The 14,413-nt window shown below is 38.0% G+C and overlaps 1 protein-coding gene across 1 annotated transcript; it reads right to left on the minus strand.

The window, feature by feature from the left end:
• Positions 1-328: 328 nt before the first annotated feature.
• On the minus strand, positions 329-3,356 carry LOC119787661. The gene is made up of 3 exons (XM_038291643.1): positions 2,372-3,356; positions 1,101-2,198; positions 329-879 (listed from the first exon to the last, which is right to left on the minus strand). The coding sequence occupies exons 2-3, from the start codon at positions 1,999-2,001 to the stop codon at positions 329-331; spliced, it is 1,452 nt and encodes a 483-aa protein (XP_038147571.1). The 5' UTR covers positions 2,002-2,198; positions 2,372-3,356.
• Between the last annotated feature and the right edge of the window lie 11,057 nt (positions 3,357-14,413).

The following is a 14,413-nucleotide window of genomic DNA, read 5'->3' on the forward strand; positions in this document are numbered from 1 at the left end:
GACGCTGTTGTTCAACCTTCATCATTTCTCAAGTTGTGAAACAAAAGAAAGAAAGGATTAAATAGGTTAAAGTATGTTAGAAATTATCAGCAACTATCATACTCTTGGATATGATAAGTTTTACCATTAGCTTGGAATTGTAGTACTTTGTGATTGGTCAGAGAAGCCAGTAGCTCTGTAAGAACTGTTTTGCAGATCTGTTCTAAGTTTTCTTTTGTTGTTGTTTCTGTAGCTTGTTGATACCCCCCTTTACCAGTGTAAACCTTTGATTTTGCACTGTGATGTGAAGGTTTATGACCTTTATCTGGGGGTTCAGGTTTTCGTTCTCTCAAGTCATTAATTCCTTCATCTTGGTGAACCACTGGGGAACTGAATCTGTGTCTGTTTCTGTTCCTGTTCTTTGTTTGAAGGTTAAAAACTCTAAGCTTGATTTGAAATCTATCTGATTTGAGACGTATTTCCCAAACAAGCTGAGCATATCTGCGAGTTTCCTGCATAGAAGGTTTTCTATCCTGCAATGCATTGCTACATCATATCGTACACTTTCATGTAGATTTTGGATGAACAATGCTTTAAATGTGTGATCTTCTTCGTCAATATCTGGAGAACTGCAGCCCTCAAAATAAACCTGTCTCAAGCGAAAGTAATATTCTCTGGGTGTTTCTTGTTCTCCTTGGAGAACTAAAGATGCCTCAAGCGTTGCTAACGCCGGATCTCTGTAACCAGAATATTCTTCTCTTAAGGTTTGACAAAGAGCTGAATAACTTTCTCTGATTTTTGAAGGAAGAGATTTTATGAAAACATGGACGCTTCTAGCTGTTGTTTTCCAAATCAGCTTCAGTTTCTCACGAGAAGAAGGGAATGGCAAGTCTTTTAGACCAGGGGTGGCAAACTGGTTCCAGAAAGAGCCGTGTGGCTGCAGGTTTTCTTTCCAACCAAGCAATGGCACACCAGACTCCATTCATCTCATCAAGTGAGTCCAATCTGAACATGATGACTTGATGAGATGAATGGAGTCTGGTGTGCCATTGCTTGGTTGGAAAGAAAACCTGCAGCCACACGGCTCTTTCTGGAACCAGTTTGCCACCTGTGTTTTAGACAGTGCTCAACTTCTTGCAGATAATCAGCTATGTTGGAGTGTTGATTTTCTGGGTCAAAAATATCAATGTCTTTGGCCAAGGATTCAATTTGTTGAATTCTATGGTCACTCTGTGGACCTGGCCCGTCAGGAAGCTGGTTCTGCTCATTAAGTGGTGGGGGGTTTTGAGCTAACCTTTGATGACACAAGGGAGACTGGTTCTCCTCAGAGTTTTTCAAGGTGTGAACTTTGGCACTTGATGCTCGGTCAACGGAGAGTGAGACAGAGATTGGTTTGCATGGCTGTCCTTTGCAAAATTTTAAACCGCTTGAGTTTACCAAGTGATCTACTTGTTTCTCTCTGTCTGCGACACTACTTTGATTTTGAACATCTTCAGATCTATTTAGTGTTAACTCAGAGTTTAGAGACTTTGTATCTGCTTCAGGAACTGTTCTCCTTTTGACTGGGGTGACCTCCTGTTGATTCAAAGTCTGCTTGCTTTGTTTATTGCATAGCTTCTCCAAGAGGGGGGTCACTGTTTGTTCTGAGGCATGGTCAGTCTGGCCACATGGGTCTTTGATCTTGTCAGCTCCTGACAATAAAATGTTTGCAGCACTTACTCTGTGGAAGATCATCTGATATTTGGCTTCTAACTCAGAGTACTGTTTAGCTTTGATTTGGGATTTAAGCTGATAAAGAAGCGTGAGCTCACAGAGTACATCTGTTATCAGAAAGTTTCCATTTGGGTTTTGAATTAAGTTAATTAATTCTTGAATCTTTTCTTCACATAGGCTGAGGTTAAAATTGTTTAGGTTATCCTGCTTTTCTGGGGATAAGTGGATAAGCTTTGCAACAATTTGTTTCTGTTTCTCTATGCCTATGGAGTCAATGGTGTGCCCAGAATTGAGGATGCTTGGATCCATTTTCAGCTGATGGCACAAAAACACAAGTTATGAAGAAATTTCAAAAGAACACAATCCAGTCAATACCCACTATACTTGTATATTTACATATACATATTGTAAGGACTTATTTTATGTGTGTAGAAACGGGTCACGGGTTATCTTTAACCCTGTGATATCAAAGAAACACTTTTCTTTCAGTGTTAAAAATGCTACACCTTGTTTAGGATTTACCAGCTATTTTAGCGCATGCTTTACCTGTCTCTGAGGATTTATAAGCAGTTTGGCGCAAAGCTTACCTTTTAAGGACTTACAAGCAATTTTGCTTTTGCTTCACCCTTTTCTGTGATATCAAAGAAACACTTTTCTTTCAGTGTTAAAAATGCTACACCTTGTTTAGGATTTACCAGCTATTTTAGCGCATGCTTTACCTGTCTCTGAGGATTTATAAGCAGTTTGGCGCAAAGCTTACCTTTTAAGGACTTACAAGCAATTTTGCTTATGATTCACCTTTCTTTAAGGGATTTTAAGCAATTTAATTTGAATCCACCCCCTTTTGGTCGGGTAGGATCACAGATTAACTTACGTTAAATCTGGCAACAAATCTTGCTCTACACAATATAAAATAAGTGTTTAGGAGTCTTATTAGACTAATAGACAAAGGGATTGAGGTTAAATTTCGAGGCATCTAACCTATTTTGGACTGGAGGTGACTTTGAAATAGCATAACTTGGGAGTTTTCAATTTTGGGATGTGGTTATAGAAACCACAAATGGCAGCATCTAGGTATAGATGTGCATAAATTTTGGTCGAACGATAAGACTAACTTGGGAGTTAAATCTTTTAGTTTTAGTTGGACCAAAGTGATCAGATTGATTTGAATCATCTGAGTTTTGCTTTGAAGTAAAGTTGGTTATCACTAGCTGGAGAGATATTTTGGAGTTATTAGATGTTGTTAAATGTTCTATATTTTGATGCTCCAATAATGTCAAAGGTTATATTTTCTACTCATATAAGCTAAGACATCTGGTATTGGATTCTTAGGTTGTGAGTTTAAGATTTCATTATTGAGTGGTGAGAGCTGATGTTAATGCTTTCACACGGTTTTCAATAATGGCTCTAAGTTTATTCTCATATATGTGCAGAATGACCGTTGTATTCGATGACCAAACTGAGACACCAATTAAATGTTACATTCAATGAGCCCAGTCGCATGGGACGCTAAATAAATGTTACAATTAATGGGCCCAGCAATCAGGGACGCCATATTTATGTTGTGATTCTATAGTTAAATTCTATTCCCAGCCCGCTGGGAATTAATGTTTCTGATACTTTAAGATGTTTATTGCCCTCCCCTGTAGGGGTGGTAAAATATCTTATTTAATTAGATATTATTTCAGCTGTTATACACTGTTTATGACACACAGTCCTACTAACTGTGTGTTAGAACAATAAATGAAAGAGTGATTCGAGCACTAATCATGGTCAAACAGTTAATTCTGCACATACATGGAATAAATTCACCACAACTTCTGTTCAAAATATAAGATTTTATTAACAAAAATCATTCAGCTCCACGTCAAACATATTTCAGTTTAACACTCTCAACTAAGACTAGTAAAACTCAACTAAACTAAACTAACTACTATGTACAAAGAGGAAGGGGAAACCGGTTGAAAAACATATTACAGGTTAAGATGGATTCGGTGTTTGAAACCAAAGTTTATCTGGAAGAATTTGGGATATGATCAAATTAGCTTTTCACTAATTTTAAAGAAATTGGAATGTTTTCAGACCAATTCACAATGCAAATCCATGAGGTGAATAAAACATTATTTGGCCAAATAATGTTTTATTAAATGATTTGCTTAATCAGGAACCAATAACCTTTAGTTAAATGATTCTTTACCCTCTTTGAAATAGCTAGCAGCGAATAGACATCAGGCTTCCACTAAATGACTCTTGGTCATACTTGGTAATGGAAATGTAATGAGCATCTGAGGAACACATGAACACTAATGTTAGATCAGTGTTTAAATCCTTAGTGAATAAAGCTGGTCTAAGCTTTAGCAACAGCTCAACACATATTCCTGTAGCATAGCGTAGCATGCAGTCCATTCTTTAGCATCAATTAGCGTTGTCTTTACTCAGCAGTAAACACACGATATGATTAGCATCATCAAAAGACATATTGCTTGTTCTGTCCCTAATCATGCCAGACCTGCAAACCTTTTTCCATGTCCGTTTGGAAAGCTTGAGTTTCATCCAGTTTTGCAGCTCTGCAGTCAGGGGCTCTTTGTCTCAGTCTCACAGCAGGGGTCCCCTCAGTCTCACACCAGGGCATGGTCTTCATCCAGTTTGGCTCTGTAAGTTCTGAAACTCAAGAGACATGTGTTGCAAAGGTTCTGTTTGCAGCAGTTAGGTTCTGAAGAGTTCTGACTCATCCTTGATGGTTCTGGGGATCTGGTTCCCCTGGGCCTGCATCTCCACTGTGGGCCACAGTGGGCCCCAGCTTTGAGCGCAGGAGCAGAAGCAGGCTGGATCAGACGAGGGAGAAAGAGAGAAGAGGCAAAAGAGAGCAAGAATCCTGTGTGCTCTGTGGTTTTGTTCTGCCCTCACAGAGGGGGGGGGGTGGTGGTTGGTCACACCTCTGTGACTTCCATGTGGCTGAAAAGGGGGGGGCTGCTGAAGTCCCCAAGCTGTTATTCATCAAAGCTGCGTTTTCTTCTCTGGTCATCCTATCAGGATGAAATATGGACACTGCTTCCCAATGTCCAAAAAGTATGATCATGGCATATGGCACAACATACACATTTCAATTCAATGCCAGACTCACACAAATCTTTTCTTTATCTACAGTATACACTAAAATTGCCTGATCTAGCTACTCAAGTCTATAGCCTGTTTAGATGTGCTGTGTGAATAAATATCTGTTATAAATTAATCAGTATACTGTGTAGGTGTGAGTATGTATCTATGTTTGTATCCTTGTTTTAAACACATTGTGAGGCCCATGTTCTGGGAAAAATACCACATTGTGTTTAGTGAGGGGTTAGGGCAAGGTATGAACATGTAAGGTTAAGTTTTAGGGTTAGGCTGTAAAAAAAATGTATGGAAGTCAAAGGAAATGCCCTGCAAAGATAGTGAGACAAGTTTTTTTGTGTGTGTGTCTAGTTTAGATCTACAGGTGCTGGTCATAAAATTAGAATATCATGAAAAAGTAGATTGATTTCAGTAATTCCATTTAAAAAGTGAAACTTGTATATTATATTCATACATTACATACAAACTCATATATTTCAGATGTTTATTTTGTTTAATTTTGATGATTACAAATGACAACAAATGAAAATCTCAAATTCATCATATCAGAAAATTAGAATATTACTGAAGACCAATAAAAACAAAGGATTTATAGAAATGTTGGCCAACTGAAAAGTATGAACATGAAAAGTATGAGCATGTACAGCACTCAGTATTTAGTTGGGCCTCCTTTGGCCTGTATTACTGCAGCAATGCGGCGTGGCATGGAGTCGATCAGTCTGTGGCACTGCTCAGGTGTTATGATAGCCCAGGTTGCTCTAATAGTGGCTTTTAGCTCTTCTGAATTGTTGGGTCTGGTGTATTGCATCTTCTTCTTCACAATACCCCATAGATTTTCTATGGGGTTAAGGTCAGGAGAGTTTGCTGGCCAATTAAGAACAGGGATACCATGGTCCTTCAACCAGGTACTGGTAGCTTTGGCACTGTGTGCAGGTGCCAAGTCCTGTTGGAAAATGAAATCTGCATCTCCAAAAAGTTGGTCAGCTGCAGGAAGCATGAAGTGCTCTAAAACTTCCTGGTATGTGGCTGCGTTGACCCTGGACCTCAGAAAACACAATGGACCAACACCAGCAGATGACATGGCACCCCAAACCATCACTGACTGTGGAAACTTTACACTGGACTTCAAGCAACGTGGATGAAGTGCCTCTCTTCTTTTCCTCCAGACTCTGGGACCTTGATTTCCAAAGGAAATGCAAAATTTACTTTCATCAGAGAACATGACTTTGGACCACTCACCAGCAGTCCAGTCCTGTTTCTCTTTAGCCCAGGCAAGACGCTTCTGACGCTGTCTGTGGTTCAAGAGTGGCTTGACACAAGGAATGCGACAGCAGAAACCCATGTCTTTCATACGTCTGTGTGTGGTGGTTCTTGAAGCACTCACTCCAGCTGCAGTCCACTCTTTGTGAATCTCCCCCACATTTTTGAATGGGTATTGTTTCACAATCCTCTCCAGGGTGCGGTTATCTCTCTTGCTTGTACACTTTTTTCGACCACATCTTTTCCTTCCCTTCGCCTCTCTATTAATGTGCTTGGACACTGAGCTCTGTGAACAGCCAGCCTCTTTAGCGATGACATTTTGTGTCTTGCCCTCCTTGTGCAAGGTGTCGATGGTCGTCTTTTGGACAACTGTCAAGTCAGCAGTCTTCCCCATGATTGTGTAGCCTATAGAACTAGACTGAAAGACCATTTAAAGGCTTTTGCAGGTGGTTTGAGTTAATTAGCTGATTAGAGTGTGGCACCAGGGGCCATCAATTTTGAACCTTTTCACAATATTCTAATTTTCTGATATGATGAATTTGAGATTTTCATTTGTTGTCATTTGTAATCATCAAAATTAAACAAAATAAACATCTGAAATATATGAGTTTGTATGTAATGTATGAATATAATATACAAGTTTCACTTTTTAAATGGAATTACTGAAATCAATCTACTTTTTCATGATATTCTAATTTTATGACCAGCACCTGTATGTGTACGTAGCTAACTATTTTAAATCAATTCTGAACTTCCTCTGATTTAAACTATAAATAGTAAAACCCATGATCTGAAGCATGAATCTCAAATCCTTGACTGAGTAGAGTTTAACATCACTAGGCCCTGTTCAGCACATGAACAGCGAACCTCACATCTAAATGGCAACATTTATAATTGTCATAGCGAGGGCATGTCATGGGGCAACAGGGGCAAGTGCAACTGTAGAAATGGTTCTGGGCCATAATGCGTCGCATGTACTGAATACATAATACTACATACATTTCTCATCATGACATGCTCTAACAGAAGAGACTGGCCTCGTGGACCCGTTTAATATATCTTTTTATTGTACCTTAACAGTAATCTAGAAATTAAGATTTGTTACATTTAAGTATTTTAAAATAGGATCACTGATTTTATCTGTTAGACAAGGGGTCTACAACCTTTACTTTGCAGGTCACTTACAATACTTTTTTTTTTTTTTTTTTTTTTTTTTGTCACATGCCCTTATGAAAAAACCAAAGGCCAACCCAGACACCCATGTTAAATTTGGTCTAGAACCGCATGCACTGCATAAAGTATTGTTGATTAGTTTTGTTCGGGATTTGATAAATGATTAGTTGTGTGACAAGTAACCAAAGAAAGGTCTCCCTCGGGGCACCATTAATGAAAAAAGCCTTCAATGGTGTGATAACCTACTAAGTTACTACACTTTACCAACAATCTACTATTTTAAATACACAATAAGCTTGTTATTTGCTTCCACACTGTGATGTGCACAACATAACTACTGGATATAAAAACTGGCACTCAATAAAAAATCTAAAACTGGAATTGTTAAGTTGCAAAATATGTTTTTTTTATAGTTATTGTGATTTGATTGTAAGCTTGGTTTATCCCCTTGCTTTTTTAAGAGGTGTTACTGCCCTCTATATTTATGGTCACTGAGCTGCATGCTATAAGTAATAGGCACATACTGGATTATGTTGGCATGATGGATGTATACTTCAGGGAAATGGCTAACAGCTGCACCAACTGAATGATTAAATTGTATATAGGGTACTTCCATTTACCAGTCAGCTGTGGTAATTACTGACCATTTCTTTGCTTTAAAGAAAAGGTCAGTAAATCACTGAATGTGTGGAGGAAATGGTAACAGCCATCCCATGAAATTTAGTTTACATTGAGGTATTAGCACCCTTTTAATGTAGGAAAAGGAATGTGCATTCACCCATGAGGTCATAGATATAACCATGTCAAGAATAAGGTATCAAAATGGTCATGTCACCAAAATAAAAGAAAAAATACAGGAACATCCGATCAATACAGATGTAGAAAACAGATCAATTCAAAACACTTAAAGTGTTATGATCTAACAAATTCAAGTGTACTCTTTAGCTAGTACAACAATGAGCCAGGAGACAGATCAACATTTATTTTTTGATAAGAATAAACAAAACAATAATTAAAGGGAAACTGGAACCGGGAAAGAGGGAACACTTCTGGATCTTCAGGACTCTGGAAGAGATGGTGGTAGGGTGGTAGAAGGAAAAACTGAATGTTCTAAGGTTTGGAGCATTGGAGACCGGACAGGGTTTCTTGGCAAGGAGCTTGGCAGTTCTGATTAGTCTTGGCGGCTTGAGAACAGGACAACGAGGATGCTTAGACAGAAGGAAACCTCTTGGATCCTGAATTTGATATGATCAGAAAAGTGTGGAGGTGTTCTGTGAAGAAGAGTAGAAAATGGTGAGTTAAAGATCAAAAACACCAGGACTACTTTATAGAGAAGTGTAGGGAATTCTTGTTTTTCTCCTCCCAGATTGAAGAGTCCGACCTTTGGCCTGTATAGGCCCCCGAATCAGAAGACCAGCTGCGATGGGTGAGGAAAAGTTTTTTTATGCATACTCTCTCAAATTTCATCTCTCTTTCATCTCAAATTAAGATCCACTGCCAGAGTTTGTGGAATCTCTGCATTGTCTTAGCTTGCCTTAGAGCTGCATACTTCTGAATTAGGCTGTAATGTGTCATAAGGTATCTGTTGGAGCCAATTTCTCAATTTGAGAGTTACTGCCAAACGTAACGCCAAACACTCATATATATATATATATATATATATATATATATATATATATATATATATATATATATATATATATATATATATATATATATATATATATATACAATAAATACAACAAAGATTGCTGCAAATGTTATTGTCTGCAATGATTGTTTTTCTTCCTGCTTCAACATTGCAAGCTGCAGAGTGGGGACTTTTGTTGTGTATTAATCACGTTGAGGTTCGATGAATGCCACCTAGCCATTCAGATAAAGGTCGCATTTGAAAAGATCATATATATAAAGAATTTAGGACCACAAAGCCAAGTGGCCTGGGTCACTTTTGAAAAATTGTGATCTGTTATAGGAATATCAGATACAGTTTGCACATGGGCAAAAAAAATCAGATTTTTTGCTGTGTGACTATTTAATCATTAGACCGGTATTTGTGACAGTTTGTAATTAACATTAATTTTCAGAACACGGTCACAGTCACATTAGTAGCACACTTAAAAGCATGATGACCTGGTCTAAACAGTGCTTCCATTTTATAGTATCTATGTCACTTCAAACTCCACTAAGAAATACCATGTATTTTTGTTACACCACTCAAGGGCACAGGAAACGTTTATTTTGCTGTCTAATCATAAACAGAATGCATGCTTGATTCAGTTGGATGTGATGAGTTTGGCAATGACAAATCCATGAGCTGGCCAAGAATGCAAAAGTCTGAACCTGTGAAGTCTACAATGAATAGATCATTTGAAGAAGTTGTGCTGTAAGCTTGATTGCCTCCAGATGCTAGGTCTCAAGCAACGAGCATCAAGTTGTTAGAAGCTGATGGATGTGATAATTAGCCCAACAGCTTCAAACTGTGGCTGCAGTTGATGTATCATCATGTCATTCGGATGACAGGATAGTGTTTTGCCAAGAATAGGGCTAAATATCACCTCAAATGTGTCAGATTAAAAATTAACAAATTCTCCCATCTTTAAAATGTGTAGATGTGACAATAGACTGTGAACTGCTCATCAGCAGCCTTTTTGTTTATGAACTTGTCTTCACACTAAGTTTTGATATTATCATGGTCATCAGTATGATAGGAAACTAAACAGTTGTTAAAAACATAAAGAGAATACTAACACCTTCCAAATAACAGTGTATGTTAAAATGTCTTAATTTATGAATCTCCCCTATTGTATTATTATATTTTGTTCAAGATATAATAATAAAAAATATGATTCAAAATATGTAATATTGTTTCAAAATATGAAACAATATTATCAATTCCTGCATTCCTTGATATCCCAGCTTGTCCTTAAAACATTATCGGGATCAATTTTTTTGTTATGTCGTACCAGACAACTACCACATAATATGTTGAAATATACATGTGAATGACCAACAGTTTAAGGACTTCCTAAGAATGATACCTATGTTCCTGTGAATCTGGAATTTCAAGGACAGAAATATCTTTGTTCTTGTTCCTGCCACCTAATTTTTTCTGTTCTCGAGGAGAAAGTAACCTATCTAATATTTTCATGAGCCTGCACTTTTTGGTTCTGTTTAAGTTTTTTTTTTGACTTTTCAGTTATAATTTGATCAGTGTTTTCTAGTTTATTGGTTTCATATTCATTTTGTGTTATTTTCTGGTTGTGTTTGAGTTATGTATTCCTTGTTTACCCTCTGTTGCCCTCTTGTGTCAGTCTCCTTCCCATAGCTCCCTTCTAGATTAATTCTACTCATTTCATTTCCCTAGAGTTTGTTCTGTTTGACATATATACTCCTTCTCCTCAGTAACTGTTTGATGGTTCCTAATCTTTTTTTTTTCTCCTGGGCCCAATCCCAAACCAGCCCCTAAACACTAACCCTAAGCACTAACTCTTTGTTTGCGCATTCCCACGCATGTTCCGCCACATTAGGTTCCATCCAAAACCACATAGTGGGCAGGGCCAGTGAAATATTAAGCCCCTAAATGTCAGGATTTTAGTCGTGCCCTGTTTGTGCTCACTCTCCCTCTCTTGATGATCTATGATTGTTCGCACCTGGACTGCTGCCTGTTTAAACTCCTGCTATTCCCCTGCTCTGTGCTAGATCGTCTGCCTTTTCACAGCTTTCGAGCCCTGTTTTGTGAGCCAAGAATTGTCCTGTTCCTAGACCCCTCCCTGTCCCTGACCACTGCCTTGGGTCAGAACTTACCTTTGAGTGAGTTGTGTTTTTTCTGATTGTTGCTGAACCTTGCCTAACTCTGACCCTGATTAAGCCGACTGGATTTTTGAAATGTCTCTGCCTGAGTTATCTTCTGTCCCTGACCCTGGACTGGAAAAGGATTTCAAACTAAAGGATGTCAGTACCTCTGCTCTCTCCAATCCCCACGCCCCAAGGTTCCCTTTTGGAACTCAACTCTGCTGGGGCTGAACCTGGTAATTCAAGTTTGTTTTTATAATTTTTAAAAAAATCTTTTCCAGTCAGGTCTGATCTCTTTGTGTTCCATGACCACTAGAGACATTAAATTCTGACAGGATCTTTGCTATCTAGTCTTTTGAAATAGATCTTTTACTCAATCATTGTCTTTGGCTGAGTGTTGGGTTTAGGCCTCTTCTGAAACCGTGACAATAAATAGCGAGTCTGCATCAGTTGTAGGCTCGCTGGAATTCGGCAGCAGGTGTAATAGCGGTCTGGTGGCGGAGGAAAAATGTTCCGCCCAACTTAAATTTCCCAGGTTTGCTGCATCTTTGCCAGTCTCACAGAAAATCACAATTAGTATATGAAAAAAACGTAATTCCAAAATGGACGGTCCTTTTAGAAATAGTTTTATTTGACTGTATACATTTGTTTAATAAAAAGGGGAAAATGTTTGGCCCTGTGTCATAGAACTACAGCCACCCATATGGGGTATTTCTGTGTTGCCATAGCAACAACCGCTTTCCTATTCCTTTGGAGGGACCAAGCTGTTCCCATTTCCGTTTATACTCCCCTGCCTTCAATCAAGGCGCCTTCCACAGCTGCAAGTGAGACTTCATTGGGAGTGACACTTCATAGTTAAGGGTTAGTGCTTAGGGACTGGTTTGGGATTGGGCCCTAATGTATGTTTTCCCTGCTGTCTCCTGGATTTTGGTTTTCTGTATTTTGATGTGAACTTTTGCTTCAGTTGCAACCTTTTATTTATTAAATCTACAACAAACCAACTCAGCTTTCGTCACTGCATATGAGTCATCTAGAAACCTCCACACAACCTGAGAAATATAAGTGTAGTGGAGGTTATGGATAACTGAAGTGTAAGCATAATGAAGAAAAGTACTGTTTTAGAATAAAAATGTTATCAGTCTTATCAAAGACATGTTCAAGTTTTAACCTCCTAATAATATCAGTGTATTTATTTTTTAGAATCGCATTATAATATAACTATAACTGACAACTGAACAGTTTTGAAAAAAATTATTTCTTCTGAACATCTTGCTACTCAGCATCAAGGTTGACTTAACAGTGACGTTTTTTTTCTGCAAACGGGCATTAAATGTTTGGCATTTAATCTATTTGGAATTCAGATTAAAAAAAAGGTTCTAAATTATTGCAGTGTATTATGGTAAATTAAACTTGTGTCACCATAAAAACCCAGAATGTAGGACCCAGTATTCAGGCGAGAAAGATGGTGGCAAGTTTCAAAACATTTAATAACTAACCAGAACTAAACAGAACAGGCTGCTGTGGATCTGCAGTTAGGAAGTGGCTGCGAGTCCCATCACTGGCACTCTGGTGTAACAGTTAAGTCCAACTCCAGGATCCAGTCGATGGACTGCCAGTGAGATACAGCAAGGAGCTGCCCAGTGTCAATGATGCAGCAGCCTAAGAGACTTTAAACTAGCTCCCCCCACCGAGCCAAAACGGCAACAGGGCGAGCTCATTGGTCAAGAGCCAGGACATGATCAGGACACGACAAGACAACACTAAAGACCCTTCTGACCAGTGGCCTCCCATAATGGAAAAACTAGAACCATGGCGTAAGTCAAATTCAAAACCACTAACTCAAAAGCAGGTAGATAAAATGAATGACAATTAGTGAGCAGGGAGGGTTTGGCAGGTTAGTGAAGTGAGCAGTCAGCTATCAGGGCAGATCATGACAAAGGCTAAATTAACGTCAAAATTGATTCTAATGTAGCTAATTGGTTCTGTGATATAATGTTAAGTCCATCATGGCATCTTATTGTGTTTTTTCTTGACACACTTGCCCAAATTTGAATTATGTTTGCACCCCTATGTGCCTAATATTAAATCTATAAAAATCTTTCTTTTTGTAAAGAAAGCTCCTTCAGTCGCAACAGCCATGTTATGTTTTATTTAAGAGAAATACCTTCCCACTGCACTGGAACTCAAGCCTGCATTATTATTCAAATTATATAGTAGACTGAAATTTATCTATCCATCTCTCGTCTGACTGTATTTGAGTTACAACAACTTAAAAAAAGACAGACAAGGCTGTGTACTCTTGCTCTCACCATAACATTTGTTGAAATGATTTCGTTCTTTGGGGGCAGAATTTGACAATGCAGGTAAAGGTCTTGACAAACTGTACCACTCTGTCTATGAATACAATCTTCTTGGATGTTTTAGAGAACTGTTTAAGATCCAACCCTTTTTTTTTCTTAGCTCAGCTAGTCAAAAAAGATTCTGTGAAGGTATATATAACTGACTGTTTAGTAAATTAAAAAATTAATGCAAAGGGAATTTATTTTACTAATAAAAAGTTAGAGTGAAGGTTTCTTACAGCAATTTAGTTAAGGAACGCACCATCCTAAATCCTCTGCTGCTCCTCATGATTGCAGGAATGACTCTACATAAATACACTCTGGTCTTATTTCTGTCTTCTGAGGCATTTTTCTTCTCGTAAATCTGTAAGACAGCTTGCTTGTTGTGACTCTCATCCATTTTATAAATATAAGATGAGAGCAGTGAACCCTAAATTAACGGCTGGAGTTACAGCTCACTGGATACCTAAACACAATCAGAAACTAGCAAGGAACAAACACACACAATGGTACAATGGCAAATAATAAGGCATTATTTGCAGATTTGCTCACAGTTTACTTTATGTCTGGATTGTGTCACAAACATTTGGCTATGGGCCAACCAATCCATTTAAAGCCTACACACAAGTGAACTCGTTGAAAGGCAAAATCTATTTAAGGTTCACAAAATCCATGGCTAAATTCTAATTCTTGTGTATGGGCACAGGTTATTCAAATTAGACAAACTCTCCAATTCTACTCTGCTACTCCTACTTGTTTTACTGTGAACTAGATAGTAGAACATTGTGTTTATAACTTTTAATAAATAGCTATAGCTGCATGCACAAGACTAGTTTCATGAGAACTAATTACATAAAAAAGTAATATGTTTATTAATCTATTATACACCACTAGCTTGTAATTTATAAAGAAAGATTATTGGGACAATTAGTTCACCCAAATAGCAAATTTATTCCCCCCAAAACACACCAAGATATTGGTTCCCTTCAGCTTAAATCTTAAAGTTAATAAATAAATAAATAAAAAAAAAAAAAAAAAAATATATA

This window comes from Cyprinodon tularosa, unplaced genomic scaffold (assembly GCF_016077235.1).
Source record: "Cyprinodon tularosa strain WSP-4 unplaced genomic scaffold, ASM1607723v1 ctg30, whole genome shotgun sequence".
NCBI classification, from domain to species: Eukaryota; Metazoa; Chordata; class Actinopteri; order Cyprinodontiformes; family Cyprinodontidae; genus Cyprinodon; species Cyprinodon tularosa.